Genomic DNA, 16,384 nt, shown 5'->3' with positions numbered 1-16,384 from the left:
CACTGTAGCAACGGAACCACCTTTAGGGTGCAACTTCTCTGTATCATTAATGCAAAATGACAAACATTAGCGTTGCAAGAGAATGCTTACCCTTTTCTGTTGTTGTAGGTTTTTCAGTCAAACAAGAGGCATAAATCAACATTTATAATTGACTTATGGCCAAGGTCAAAACAAATGCACAACAACAACAACACTGACAATAACGTCAACACAGCAATCACAATAGAAACAAACTAACAAAGTGTACCTGAAGTGGAGAGGAAAGCCAGGACAATGACCCAGTACATGAAGAATGCCAGCAGGCAGATGAAGGTCCACACAGGCTGAAGGAGAAGGCAGGGCATGGCCGAGATGCAACGTCCAGCCTCATGGAACAACGCCACCACCAATGAGATACGCTTCCTCATCACCAGGATGATCAACAACAGGATCACCTATATTGAAATTGAAAACTAAAAAGATGAATTAAATTCTCAAATTTCTTTGCCAAACTGTAAGAAACCAAAAGAATCAACTTGTAGAGGTTATGTTCTAGATTTTAAATTCGGGTAAACTTAGATGATTTGAAACAGAGCATGCATTTTTCCAAGTTTTGTATCTTTATAAGTTGAGCATGCTGATTTCTTCAGCCTTAAATTACAAAAGTTCTAACTCCAACCTGCTTAGACAGTTACTCACAGTAAGGACTGTGGCAATGATGGAGTAGACAAGAAAGGCTCGTTCACTGTTGATCTCAACATCGAGGAGTGGCAGGTTGATGGCCTCTTCCTTGTCCAGCTCTGTCTTCATGTCCACATACGTCCACCACAGGAATGCCGTTCCCGCTGGATCATATGATAGAAAGTGTGATGATGTTGATTAAATATTGTATTATTTAGTTAAAAAGAGCCGTCGTAAGACAGCGCGCTCGACTACACCGCTTTGACTTGGAAGTGAATACAATAACGATGTAATATTACCAAGTTTGGTCTCTTTATGCCAAACCTAACTAAAATTATTCGATACATAAGGTGACTTTGATGCTGCCCTCCCACCAGCCCGCCCAAACAATGACGCAAGTCATTCAAATAACTTGATTTCCCATTATGAAAATGTGGTTAAGAATATACAAATATGCCTTTCAAAAGAAATAAAATAAAAAATAAAAATAATTCAAGGGCCATAATTTGTATTTAGGGTAAAATGGAGTTATGTTTCTTGTTGTAAGATGGTCGTTATAATTTTGAATTTTAATAAGTGCATTGAATGAACAGTATAGAAGTTTTTTTATTAAAATCCCAACATGCCCTTAACTTTTACTTGCCTAAAACTTTAACCTAAGTCAATCAGGGGCCATAACTTATTAAGGATATGGAGTTATGTAACCTCATTGGGTAACGGTCCTGAACAATTGTGTGAAGTATTAAGTCAATTGAATGAAGGGTATAGAAGTAATTAATAAATATCCCAACCTGCCCTAAAACTTTAACCTAAGTTCCATAGTCAATCAGGGGCCATAATTTGTATAAAAGATAATATGGAGTTATCTAACCTCATTATGTGATGGCTCTGAACAACTGTGTGAAGTATTAAGTCAATTGAATGAATGGTATTGGAGTTTTAAGTGAAAATCCCAACTTGCCCTAAAACTTTAACCTGCCATAAAACTTTAACCTAAGTCAACCAGGGGCCATAACTTGTATTAAGGATAATATGGGGTTATGTAACCTTATTGTGTGATGGTCCTGAACAACTGTGAGAAGTATTAAGTCAATTGAACAAAGGGTATAGAAGTAATTAATAAATATCCCAACCTGCCCTAAAACTTTAACCTAAGTTCCATAGTCAATCATGGGCCATAATCTGTGTAAAGAATAATATGGAGTTATCTAACCTCATCATGTGATGGCCCTAAACAACTGTGTGAAGTATTAAGTCAATTGAATGAAGGGTATTGGACTTATAAGTGAAAATCCCAACTTGCCCTAAAACTTTAACTGGACGCCGACGCCGGGGCGAGTAGTATAGCCGACCTATTCTTCGAATAGTCGAGCTAAAAACTGCTCATGAATTAACTGTGAGAAGTATTAAGTCAATTGAACAAAGGGTATAGAAGTAATTAATAACAAGAGATGTTTGTCAAACATTATGCACCCCCTGAGCGCCATGTTGTCAGGATTATATGGACAATTGAATGAAATATGCATGGACCGAAATGACAGCTGATTTGTTGCCGTTAAGGCAGTTTTAAGATTATGACCATTACAGTGTGAGGATAGAGTGTGTTATGACCATGACCTTTGACTCTATGAACTCAAAATCCAGAGTCATCAGCAGGTCAGCAGAAATCTAAATGTCAAGTTCGAGGGCCATGGGTGCAGGCATTGTCAAGTTATCACACAGACAAGTTTTTTTTCGTTCAAGGTCACTGTGACCTTGACCTTTGACCCAATGACCCCTTAAATCATAAGGGGTCATCTACAAGTCAGATGCAACTCCAAGTCAAGTTTGAAGGCCATGGGTTCAGGCATTGTTGAGTTATCACTCGGACAACCTTTTACCATTCAAGATCGCTGTGACCTTGACCTTTGGCTCTATGAATCCTAAAATCAATAAGGGTGATCTACTGATCAGGCTTAACATCCATGTCAAGTTTAATGATCATAGGTTCAGGCATTGTTGAGATATCAGTGGGAGAAGATTTGTTAACTTTTTTGCGTTAAAGGTTACTGTGACATTGACCTTGGCCTGATGACCCCCAAAGACGATGGGGGTCATCTACTGGGCAGACCCAACTTTCATGTCAAGTTTGATGATGATAGGTCCAGGAATTGTCGAGGTCTCTTTGAAGGTCACTGTGACCTTGACCTTTGACCCTAAAATCAATAGGGGTCATCTAATGGTCAGGCCCAACCTCCATGTCAAGTTTGAGGGCCATGGGTGCAGGCATTGTTGAGTTATCACTCGGACAAGCTTTAAAATTATTTTACCATTAAAGGTCACTGTGACCTTGACCTTTGACCCAATGACCCCCAAAATCTGTAGGGGTCATCTACTGATCAGGCCCAACCTTCATGTGAAGTTTGATGACCATACGTCCAGGAATTATTGAGTTATCACTCGGACAAGCTTTGGTCTACCGACGGACCGACCGACATACCGACATGCCTGTGCAAAGCAATATACCCCTCTTCTTCGAAGGGGGGCATAAATATCCCAACCTGCCCTAAAACTTTAACCTAAGTTCCATAGTCAATCATGGGCCATAATCTGTGTAAAGAATAATATGGAGTTATCTAATCATGTGATGGCCCTAAACAACTGTGTGAAGTATTAAGTCAATTGAATGAAGGGTATTGGACTTATAAGTGAAAATCCCAACTTGCCCTAAAACATTAACTGGACGCCGACGCCGGGGCGAGTAGTATAGCCAACCTATTCTTCGAATAGTCGAGCTAAAAACTGCTCATGAATTAAACTAAGACTGAGCCCAATATGTGACGGCACTAAGAAAGTATTTTAGATTGAAAACAATGATCTGTGGAAAGTATTTTACTTACATCAAAGAGTTTAGCAATGAAAATCAGACACACAGATTATTTTCTTCTTTCTACTAATATTGTGAACAAAGAAGTAACTTGTAAATGTACCAATAGATCCGACAATGGCCACGGCAAGAATGATCCACACTATGAATGAGGCCAGGAACCGGATCAGCAGCACCATTATCCCCGAAAATGCTGAAATATGGTACAGACACATTGTAACATACTGCCAAATCCAGCAAGCTTACAATATATATGCAGGTTTGAATCATCAATCTTAACTTTGATTTCAGTTAGAATGTTTGAACCAATGTTTATTATACATCTATAAAAACATGACTAAACAATACGGTTTTTTTAGATTACTTTATGATAGTTTCTACCCGCTTATTTACTTAACCATTATTGTTAAAGAGATGAACTATTGATACATACTAGCATTATAATAAATATCTTGGAAAGAAAATACATAAAAGACTTGTGACATGAACAAGAGCTGTCACAGAGACAGCGCGCTCGACTATTCCGCCGCTTTTCAGTGTAAGGATTGAAAAGTTTTGGCAAAACATGCATGGATCACTGTTAGATTAGATTTCAATGCAATACATGATGTGTGGAGATATTAACATAAATGTGGTCACATGCAAAATTTTAACCAGATTTTTAAGTCTTATAATAAAGGGCCATTATTTGCAAAATACAGTTATCTAACTTGGTTATTCAATTAGTTTGGGTGGTTGAATACCATTGTATTAAGTCTCAATGCAATACTTCAAGTAGTTACTGAGATATTATCCTATGTGTGCTAACATGCAAGACCTTGACCAGAATTTCTAAGTCGCATAATAAAGGTTAAAAAATTATATAATATGAAAGAAAAGAGTTATCTTACTTGATTAAATTATAGGATTAAATGGTTGGGAGCCTGTGTGTAAAGTTTCAATGCAATACATGATGTATTCGCTGCAGTATTAACTTAAAAGTGGTTACATGTAAAACCTTAACAAGAATTTCTATGTCAAATAAAAAAGGGGCCATTATTTGAATTAGTTAGAGTTATCTAACTTGATTAATTAAGTAGGTTGGATGGTTGAGTACCATTGTATAAAGTCTCAATGCAATACCTCGAGTAGTTGCTGAGATATTAATCTATGTGTGCTTACATGCAAAACCTTAACCAGAATTTCTAAGTCAAATAATAAAGGCTCATAATTTGCATTATAGTCAAAAAAGTGTTATCTTACTTCATTAATTTAGTAGATAGTTAGATAGTTGGGAATACATATCTAATGTTTCAATGCAATACATGATATATTTGCTGAGATATTTACTTAAAAAAGGTTACATGCAAAACCTTAACCAGAATTTCTAAGTCGAATAATAAAGGGCAATTATTTTGCATTAAATGCAAACTAGAGTTATCTTACTTGGTTAATTAAGTAGGTTGGGTGGTTGAGTACCATTGTATCAAGTCTCAATGCAATAACTCAAGTAGTTGCTGAGATATTAACCTATGTTTGCTTGCACGCAAAACCTTAACCAGAATTTCTAAGTCGCATGATAAAGGCCTATTATTTGCATTAAATGCAAACTAGAGTTATCTAACTTGGTTAATTAAGTAGGTTGGATGGTTGTGTACCATTGTATAAAGTCTCAATGCAATACCTGAAGTAGTTGCTGAGATATGAACCTATGTGTGCTTACATGCAAAACCTTAACAAGAATTTCTAAGTCGAATAATAAAGGGCAATTATTTTGCATTAAATGCAAACTAGAGTTATCTAACTTGGTTAATTAAGTAGGTTGGATGGTTGTGTACCATTGTATAAAGTCTCAATGCAATACCTGAAGTAGTTGCTGAGATATGAACCTATGCGTGCTTGCATGCAAAATTTTAAGGTGTGACGCCCGAGCCGACGCTTGGGTGTGTAGTATAGCTCTCCTTATTCTTCGAATAGTCGAGCTAATAATGAAGAAAATATTGCACCTAAGACTGGTTGAGTAGTGAAGGGAATGTGTTTTACTTAACCAAGCATGTTGAGACTATATGACCTGCGACAAGCAAAAATGGTTTTACCATATTTTGTTGAAAGTTTTAGTGAGTAAAATATGTTTTTTTTAAAAGGAACAGTAAATAACACTGATAGTATCTTTGATTTTTTTAAAAGGTTACACCATTGTATTTGCAGTCAGGGAAAACTATGACTTCATATTTCCAGCATAATTTATAGTCATATTTACTATAATAATACCTATTTCTACTTGTCAGGATTTATAATTATGTATCAAACAATAAACTAAGCCATACAGGTGAAGCTGCAAGCCTTGGAGCAAACTGAGAGTTCACACACAGGAGGGTAAGAACTACACAGGGGTGGGTGGGGAAACAATCCTCAGATGACAGTCAGCATGCAGGGAGTAACTACACTGTATTATAAATGCTCTGGTCATATTATTTATAAGACAGATGCCATTATAATATGGAAGAGGTATTATTTCTGCATCATGCCAGTGTTCCAAGAGACTTTACCACACTTTGCAACTAGCCTGTTTAATATCTCCAAATAGTACTGCTATTTCACAGCATACAAAGCAGTTCGTTAATACTCTCTCACGGACTAAAAATCCCATACAGCCAGAATGTTAGGATCATGATATTTATATTGCTCCATCTCTAGTTGGGTATGGTATGCAGTCGTACTGGATGGATTCTGTGTACTGATCAAAAGAGAAGACAACTTCCATCAAAACAAAGTCCTTCAGTATATAGGAAGAACAACCTTTACCAATACAATTAAAGACAACAACAGCTAAAGCAACCAAAAGAAGCTGCAAACATCTAAAATATACTGGTTATATGTTGAGAGTTAGTTATTCTACAGATTGTAAGCAGCGAAATATGGTTCAAAACCTTTATGCATTTTCAGAAAATGGATGTTTTTTTCAAGTTCAAGATAAAACACATATTAGAACAAGGATCATGTCTGACAGCATAATGGTTTTAAACATACCTGCCAAACTGACTTCTTTTTAATATAGCAATCAGTTTGTTAAAAAAATCAATAATTTGATTTACATTTACTCCGTCAGGGTTAAGTTTAAGTAGAATTTCTATACTGCAGCGCTAGTGCCACCGATTTCTATTAGGGCCAGGTCTCCTACAGATCACTCATGTTTTTCATATACTGTGTAATGCAAAGTTAAATCAATAAAGAATGCTTAAATCATGGTCCTCAAGCAACCTCTTGTTTAATGTTTACTAATTTATCTTAGCTCAAACAGACTTTGCAATTACATTTTTCGACTATCTGATTTGATTTGATTATTACTGTCTACTTGTATTATAGAATTTAAGGCGAGAAAATATCTTCTTGTCTGACATTGTTTGTAGATTTGGTAACAGATTCTTAAATTAAAACATGTTAAAGTCAGTATTGGCAGGTATAAGAGATTGTTGATTTCTAACATAGCAAGCTGAGTCAGTGTCGTACCTATTGCTATAAAACACAGAATAATCATCTGTTTCCAGCTCTTGTATAGATCACTGAGAACTTTCTGGAATAAGTCACTTGCGTTTAAAAACTTTACGATGTTAGCTGACACATCCGCTGCTGTGGCTAACAGATTGACGGGAATGCAGCGGTTCAGGACGGGGTGGCTGAAATAACAACCGTGTGAAATGGTCAAATAAATGGTATATATGTGTTAAAACAGTGAGGAAATTCTCCAGTTTTGTGTGTCAAAAGGTGTGAAGTCCCCTGTTTCCCTGCCTAGTGAACACAACATTCAGTGGACCTGATGCATGGACTTTCTGGGCTTACTGTAAACTATGTAAGGAATAAAACTACTTGAAGTGTTGTAAAAGAAAAAGATTTTGGTGTCTGAGTAAATGTGTACCTGAATACAATATATTATTCTGAGTATTAATAGCAGGAAAAGTGGCAAAGCATGATACAATAATAATTAAAATCCAATTATTTAATTAAGTTACTGTTAACTGTTTTCAAGGCAATCTGTTGTGCAAAAAACAATAATAATTAAGACCAATCATGAATAGACGGGTTTTGAATTAACAATGAGCAAGTACCAGTGCATTTAGAATTGACCTAAATTTTAGGGTTCTTCTATTTTTTATTATGATCAGACATAAGGAATCTCTAGTTGTTCCTTCAGTGTAGAGTTTGCAGGTAAACCAATATTTAACACTCAAACCCATGCCCAATAATACATAAAATAATACAAAAGATCACTACAGACATAGATACTAGCAACATAAATGAGAATTAAGCCGGGGTGGGAAAACACCATGTGATCATGTGATATCTTGTGAAAACGGTACTTTACAACGTGATGAGTTGGTTCAATGAATGACAAGAAGCATCAAAACTTGCATCATCTTCAAGGACAGTTTCTACAGTTAAGCGATAGAGGGAAATGGTACTACTTGTTTTAACATGTTCCGATCAAGGACGATGCTAATGCGGTCAGAAGTACCAATCTTCATTCAGTATCACATGCATGAATGCTCTACACTTGAGTTACAGTAAATCCAGAAAATGCAAGCATCCACGTATCGAGACATTTGTGGCTACTACCTATTGCAAACAGGGACAGCAATATCATCTCTTGCCACGCGTTTATGAGATCACTAAGAACTTTCTGGAACACGTCCCTTGTGTTAAGATATCCTATTAAACTGTTCTTCATGTGATAACTTAGTTTCTTCAACTCCTTTGGAATGCAATAGAACAGTAACGGTGAGCTGAAAAACATTGCAGGTCTGGCTGAATCAGGCAATATTGACATAAACATTCTTTTATAAACATGTAATCAGCAGATTGCCTTACATACATACCATTTCAAAATGTGTAAACAAAACAGATTAAAGGTTAAAATCTAACAATATTTATGTTACTCACACTATTTGAGTGTCACCGGGCATCTGAGAATATTTGCAGTCATGTACACAAGAGTGCTGCAGAGTGAACACTAACAGTCATCTTTCACAGTTGAAAATAGGGAGATCACTCAACAATTATTAGTCAGAGTTACTGCCCTTGGTGTACATGAATGTGTTGTCTCTGCCAACAAATGTACTAAGTTTTATTTGATTATCTTGAATGGTTTTGGAGATATAGGTATTTTTTGCACGCCAACAATAACGCCTGCAATGATGCGAAAGCTATGACAATCTGGACTATCTCTCTTTGAAAAGCAGACTAGCTAATAAATGAATAAACAATGATTTTAATCATGTATTATTCAAGATACTCTTTAAGTTACACTTGAGTTAAATCAAATGTTACACTTGTGACACAGGATTTGTACCATAAATACAATACTACCTAAAATGGTCAATAATTAAACAATTTTCAACATATATTGAGTAAAAGAAGTCACTTGGGAAGTAATAATTTAATATAGTACCCTTAACAAGATATAAATCAGTGAATGTAAAGGGCAAGTCTTATGTAATTTGTCTGCTGACTGTATTTGTTAAGCCCTAACTATTCTCATTGGGGTACCGCTGCTTGACTCACCTGGCATTGAGGGGGGTGAGAGGACAAGGTCCCCGTGCAGACTGGGTCTGCAGGTGATACTCTCCAACAGGGATATCATATTCGCACAACTCGGAACCAGTCTGTTGGGAGAACAACTCCACATCCCCGAGAGTCTGCTGGTCATTGTCCGGACACTTGTTTACACATATCGCCTTTGACTTGAACGGGTTGCTTACATCCATGAAAAACACATACCTGAAATAATGGCAATGAGTGAGGTTTCTGACAATGTCAGATATTCCAGTAGTTTTACCTTTCACTAAATATTTATGACATGTACCACATAGTTGGTTGGATCAACTATTCACATGTTGATTTTATATGGTCATGTTTCAAGGATGGAATTCAAATATCAAAGGAAGCTATATTTCCATCCAGAAAGACTAGTGTTTATAACAGAATTAATTATTTCATATCAATGACAACTTAATTTAAAACAAAGTTGGCAAAAGTCGACCAAAGCAAACTTGCCAGGTACTTCTTCTGTCAAGATGGTATTTTATACCATATATCAGAGTGATAACTCTAAAACTGTGTAAAAAGATTGCTCCGAAAACTCCAATTCAGCAAAAATTAGAATTCCGGCCCGACCATGCCCAATGGATTGTTTAGTAAAAAAAAGGTCCTTTAGCTTATATAATATCAACAGTTTTGCTATCTGTGTGCTTACGGTCTTCCTTTTGTGTTGAAGCCGGAAAGTGATACATTTTCAATCTTCTTGTCAGAGTTATCACTGTCGCAGGTGTTGCCAAAACTGTCATAGCCGAATACCAGTCTGAAGGCGTCACCATTCACAATGCCGAATGCCGCTATAAATATCTGAAAACACATCGACTTTCATTAAAGAAAGCAAAAAAAATAAATAAATATCTACAAATAAAATAACATGTTTCGACTTTTAACTGGTCCATAAACAAAGTAGGAATGTAAAAAACTTGATGCAAGGCTCAGAAATCACAGCATAGGCCAAAGACATATAAAAATGACATGTTATAAGATTAAAACACTGTCTTTATAGTTCTAGACACTATATTTCAAATCTTGAATAATTACAAATCGGAAATATGTCTGGTTCCTGAATGGAATTTATTTATCAAACTCTACGTAAGAGTTTTCGTTATTTTCCATTTAAAATAAGAGACTGGCATAAAATATGAATCATTAAATAACATTAACCAGTTCAATTAATTTCAGGAAGAAATTTTCCAGCCATCTTATACATCAATGAACACAATTCTTTTTTTTTCCGCCAAACCATACAATATACCATCAGACCTTAGACCACATTCAATTCTTCCACATGATCAAATTTAATACAGTATTATCTTTCAAGGAGAAATGTTTCGGAAACAGAGCTCCGACAGAGTAAAACACAATTTCATATACGTGAATCAATGTTTCTTAAAAACAGTTCTTTATTCTCAGCTGAGACAGAGCTCCATTTGTGTGGGAATCAGTAAATTATTCATTGACAGACAGGCTTTGGAGAATTACCGGCCATTAGCTCCAAGTGACTACCATATTCAGAAGAAAACGCTATAAATCATAAACCCAGTAGTCTGCTTAGCTGCTAAGAGCACTAACTACGCATGAAAAATCATTATAGCTCATTACAAATATTCAAATATTCATATACAGTGACAATGGTATGAGGAGCAAAAAGTGCCTTTTTTACAGATATTTTTCATTTTTTTTATTCAAGCAATCACAGAGAAATAGAGTACACTTAATGGAATCAGACCTAGCATCGAAATATGTTCTGACAGAGTCCTCTAAATGACCAGTTTAGTTGGCTTTAATATGTAAAACACAGACATTTACATTCTTAAACGATAACATGTGAAAGCCATATAATTCATGAAGGTCTGCTGTCTTGTTTTCTTCATCGTATTTTACATTAATTAGCTATAAGAAGAATTCTCTGTAGACAGAAATATTTCCTTAATGCAAAGGCCATGCACCAGTCAGTATAAATCTTTTTCCAGACATTTTCTTCTTCTTTGCTTTCTTCTTAGTAAAAAGTCTGGTCTCAAGTAAAGGTATCATCTTAAAAAGTCCTTGTGGGTGTATCAGTACCACTGTAGATGCATGTACTTCCGTAACAAACTTGATACCAGACAGTGTAATGCAGCGAGACATTCAGAAAGGGATTAAAATGCAGCATGGGATAAGTTCTCTGTATGGATTTTGTATAAAACCAATGTCAACCTTAATTAGATTGATTTAAGTCCCATTATTTCCGAATGCCTGCTTTTTAATGGGCGACTCCAGTCAACAAAAGATTTCATTAAATACAATTCAATGTAATTGATTATTTAAGATCTATATAAGTAAATGGAGAACCAATCTTGGACGCTTCAACTAATAATGAGTGGAATAAGTGGCCTATTTCTCCAAACTGCTTAAGTCTGTTATAACACAATTAAGCTTAGCTCACTATCTTTGCTTTTCAATATTTTATGAAATATCAACAATTTTGGAAGTTTTTTAACTGTTTATGAAAGTTATCTGTCTGATAATCATGAAAAACTCAGTTTTATGTATCAAAATCAGGTTTAAGTAAGTCAATTTTTAAAACAAAATAAGCTTCTTAAGTCTGTTATGCACCAGTCAATTGTAACCAAGGCTCCCCCCCAGGTCCTGGGGTATACCGGGGATAGCCAGGGAAATGGGCCGTGTTTTTACCTTCCAGGTGGCCCTGCAGTGCCGGATGAATGCGGTGGTTTTGTCTTCACGCCAAATATAGCAGGGAATGGGCCTTACTTAGGGCCCCTGGGGTGCGGGGGCATTCGTTGGGGTTTCACCAGCAGTTCGTCCCCAAAGGGCGAGGATTTTGCCCGGGCTTGGCTGGACCGAAAGTCAAAGTCCCCGCTATTCCCCGGACCGGGGGGGGGGGGGGGGGGGGGGGGGGGGGGGGGGGGGCGTGGTTACAATTGACTGGTGCATTAGGCTTAAGAACTTTTGAGAATAGAGAAATCAGGGCCTGGGTATCAGGCTTTGTGGAAAACTTGGTCTAACTGTTGAGCTAACTGTTACAGTCATGCAAAAGTGTCCGGTGCAAGAGGTCATTGGTTTGATTCCGACAAGATGCACATAGCAATTCATGCATTATGAGAAAATGTCATTAAAGCACACAAAAAATGTGATTAGGAAATAAAGTTTATCTATGAGCACAGTTTTGATTTTAGATGGGCAATAATCTATAAATAAGGGCTGTAGGCCTGAGTGATTTATTACAAAATACCTGAACAACAAAATGTAAATTTAAACAACAGTTAAATGTAACATGGATTGTGTTACCATTCCAGCCCAGAAGGCTATGAAGAGGAGGAGGACGATGATGTCTGTACACCCACGGTTCTTTACCGGATGGGCGAGGTCCGCCTTGTCCTCACTCTATAACAAACAGGAGGAGGGTTTGTTAAATGGCATAATGAAATGATATAGAACAAGAAATATAGAGCCAGAAAAATAGTTTTTGTACAAAATCTGCTCATTCAAATCATGCTAAAATACACTCCCAATATGGTTTGTAATTTCAAAAAATGATTTTGATCATTTTAACACTGATGACAGAACGATGTTTTGTTTTACAAAACAAAAGTTCAACAAGACTATGTAACAGCATGGCCATTGGTAAAGATGGTATATAATACATCCCACATACAGTATAAATTTAACGCAGGTGCTATACCTAGAAATATTCTTTTGCAAAGAATAAATATTTTACTTCACAAGGAAAGTAACTTTCTCACTACTGACAATATGACTATTGCGCCAGTTTTGAGTTTAAGGATTGCAAATATTTAGTGAAACATGCATGGGTCACTGCAAAACTAGATTACATGCAAAACCTTAACCAGAATTTCTAAGCCGAAAAATAAAGGGCCATTATCTGCATATAATTGAAAATTATCACACTTCGTTACTTAGGTAGGTTGGAGGGTTGAGTACCATTGTATAAAGTCTCAATCTAATACATCAAATAGTAGCTGAGATATTTACTTATATGTGCTTACATGCAAAACCTTAATGCCAAAGAATAAAAGCTCATATTTTGCATTATATTCAAATACGTGCTATCTTACTTCATTAATTAAGTAGGTTGGGTAGTTGGGAATATATATCTAAGGGTTCAACACGATTCATGGAGTATTTGCTGAGATAAGGACTTAAAGATGCTAACATTCATAACCTTAACCAGCAAAACCTTACCCAAGGTGTGACGCTGATGCTACGGTGAGTAGTAAAGCTCTCCTTATCCTTTGAAAAGTGGAGTTGAGCACAGCTGGATTGCACAAGGTGCAAGTAGGACATGCTTACAATAAAGCTTGGATGAGATGCAGATGGGATTATAATAAAAGATGAATATTCAATATAAAGAGAACCAGCATCATTCATCTTCTAATGATTTGCATCATTATCTTATAATTGAGAGATTATTTGGAAGATTTCTCTCTTAACATTACTAGCTTAGTTTCAAAAAGCTTGTTTCATTATTTTACAACTTAGAGATTAATGAACGAGATCTGGATGTCTACACTTCAATTGCTTGTAACATATTAAGTTTGGATCATATCAGGGACCACATGAAAAGGCTCAGCATGGTTTTCTCAACTTCCGACCAGTAATCAGCTCAATTTAGACACCCACTTTAGGTTCCTATCCATATATTGATCCCTCACACCATGGTAATTGTGATGTATAATTATATTTGTTCATTTACTTCAAGATCAATATCGACACTGGTAAGAATTCCATGCCAGGTTAAGTCAGAAGTGATGAAGCTGCATTTAGCACTAATGGGCATTGATTTGAACTCAAAAACAGATGTAATTAAATTGAGAAATGAAGTGCATTTTTTCCTATTACAGAAACAAAATGTTTCACTGTTCATTTGAGTGATGAATTTGTGCAAAACTCAAATCACAATGAAAATTCTGAAATTACAGCCACTGGCAAAACTTAAAGTCAACAGAAGTGGGCAATATCCAATTTGCACAGTAAAAATATTTTGTTTGGATCCTGCAGTTTCACTTGTAATTATAATTGCTTCAATAGCCCAGGATTTATTGGCATATCAAGTTAATATTGATGTCTTTTATTCCAAAAGCATTCATTGATTTGACAACAATTTAAAACATTTTCTGTTGAGATTTTTGCATTTTAATAAATAAGGCCTTTCTGTATATTGGTGTGTTTGTTTTTTCAACTTAAAATGGGACTGAAGTTCGGCCCTATTCACAATTCATAAACTAAAAATATCTAAAATATATTTTTGTGTATTTTAACAACTAGAACAGATATGTCTGAAGACAGTTTTAGGCTCTTAATATGCTTCCAACATAGAAGCTTAAATATTGAAACAACATATAAACCTACAAGCAGCAGTGTCTTCATTTTGAAATATATACTGGTATATTCAGTTTTAGGCATTTTGTCACTAATTTCACAATTCTAAGTGCCTTAGAGGTGGAAGAATACACTGTTAATATCTGTTTCATAATAAAACTACTGTAATGTGTACCTTATCATCTCCACAGCAGCCACACATGGTTGTGGAATGCTACCTCAGGACTACTTCTACTAGGCTGCTGAGTGCTACCTTGACCTCCAGGTAACAGCCAGTAAAAAGGTTCCCCCTTGGCTTTTTCAAAACTCAGTTGTCCAGTCCTGTCTTGTTGTCCAGCAGACTGCCAACACAGTACTTCTCTATCTATCACTTCTGTAGGTTGTAAACAATGTCACTTTCAAGTGGTGACCATTACACCAGTCCCTACCACACAGTTATGTTCCGATACACTGTTCAGCACCTGGTCATCCAAACTGCCCCCACAAACAGGTAATGTCCACTCTAAAGCTCACAATGTCCACTACCAAGTTTGCCACTGGACATCACCCACCTCTATTGCCCTGGACACCAGCACTATCTGAAATATACAAATACAACATGATAAATGATCATATATTTCTTTATTTTTTAGTATAAAATGCTGTTGAGAATCTGTTCAAAGTGACATACTCAGCTTATAATCAAAGCTTTAATATGTATGAAGATCAGGTAATACATTACAAAAACACATTCTTTCTGACATATTAAAGTACTGTCCTGGGGCAAAACTGTGTTATGATCCAGCAAGAAAATATTATGATAATGTGGAAACAGAACATTAAAAGCATCTAAATTCCTGCGATCACTGTTCTTGTATTGTAATAAAACACTATCAGCTAGTTCACATCATTGATTTACCATTGACTCTGCACAATCTATTAAATTGAGACCATGTACAGGAATCCTGACACACAGAAATGCACAGAAATGTCATAAATCCTTCTAATCACATATATTAAGGAAGACAAACAACTTTTTCTTCCTATCACAGAACAATTCTTGCCTTGTGGTGTAAAATGCACATAATATAACATCTCGCTGCAGTTCAAAAACAATTGAGAGACTGAGAGGCGTTAGGCATATTCTTGATACCAGCAAAGTATTCTATAATAGTTTCCCCATAACAACAAAGGGGATACAAATAAGAAAACATCAAGAAAAGCAAAGAGATACTTGAACATATTTGAGAATATTAAGTGTAACATTAACATAAACCTGGTGCCAAAGCAATATGTAAGAACAACAATATGTTTCATCACAACAATTACGTCAAGGGCTTTAAGTACAATACAAAACTATTATTTATTATAGACTACCGTGGTAGTTGCTTATATCACAATTGCACAATGTAGAAGATACTTTGTAGAAGCCACAGACTTGTCTACATCTTGCCTGTGGCACACCTGTTATAAGTAAATCAAGCTCCTGAAACCTAATTAAGATATGATAACGTAAACTGATGAACCATACTTGTTATTGATGATTGAGAAGTGGTGAATATTTTAAGACATTACAACAAGAAATTTGTTCTTCAAAAATGCAGACCGTCTTTAACATATAAAGGATACTTTCGTTCTTATTTTAGATACCTTTTGATTTTAAGACGGCAGCTATTTGATAAGGTTCATCCAACCACATTCTGTTACAGTGATGATAATACCACAAGCACTTTGCTTTTTTTGCTTGAACATAATGGTATTTCTAGAACAGCAAAAACCTTCTTTCCAAAGATTTTTTTTAACATTTAATACAGTTCCAATGCTTTCCCATGGAAAATTACTGATGAACAAATTTAACAACCATATTATGTACCACCACCACCAAAGTAAAAAAACATGTATACTATTCTAGCTTATAACTCAATATTTCCAATCTCCATATCAAAGAAATAAGTTTCCAGGCAAATC

General features: G+C 35.8%; 1 protein-coding gene across 6 annotated transcripts in view; it reads right to left on the bottom strand.

Annotated features, from left to right (window-relative positions):
* LOC128213742 (choline transporter-like protein 1) overlaps window positions 1-16,384 on the bottom strand; it is a 50,811-nt gene that overhangs the window by 13,578 nt on the left and 20,849 nt on the right. For 4 of the 6 annotated variants that reach the window (XM_052919776.1, XM_052919779.1, XM_052919778.1 and 1 more), the window contains exons 2-9: window positions 14,613-15,015; window positions 12,386-12,481; window positions 9,756-9,904; window positions 9,065-9,280; window positions 7,016-7,182; window positions 3,630-3,719; window positions 679-824; window positions 248-434 (exon numbers count right to left, since the gene is read on the bottom strand). In XM_052919776.1, coding sequence (XP_052775736.1) covers window positions 248-434; window positions 679-824; window positions 3,630-3,719; window positions 7,016-7,182; window positions 9,065-9,280; window positions 9,756-9,904; window positions 12,386-12,481; window positions 14,613-14,639 — 1,078 coding nt within the window. In that variant the 5' untranslated portion in view covers window positions 14,640-15,015. Of the gene's footprint in view, window positions 1-247; window positions 435-678; window positions 825-3,629; window positions 3,720-7,015; window positions 7,183-8,119; window positions 8,287-9,064; window positions 9,281-9,755; window positions 9,905-12,385; window positions 12,482-14,612; window positions 15,016-15,335; window positions 15,474-16,384 lie in introns of those variants that run through there. The other 2 variants (XM_052919777.1, XM_052919780.1) reach the window with 2 other exon arrangements.

Source organism: Mya arenaria, chromosome 13, assembly GCF_026914265.1.
Source record: "Mya arenaria isolate MELC-2E11 chromosome 13, ASM2691426v1".
NCBI classification, from domain to species: domain Eukaryota; kingdom Metazoa; phylum Mollusca; class Bivalvia; order Myida; family Myidae; genus Mya; species Mya arenaria.
Note: the sequence above shows the minus strand (reverse complement) of the source record. Positions and strands in the feature narration are given on the sequence as shown.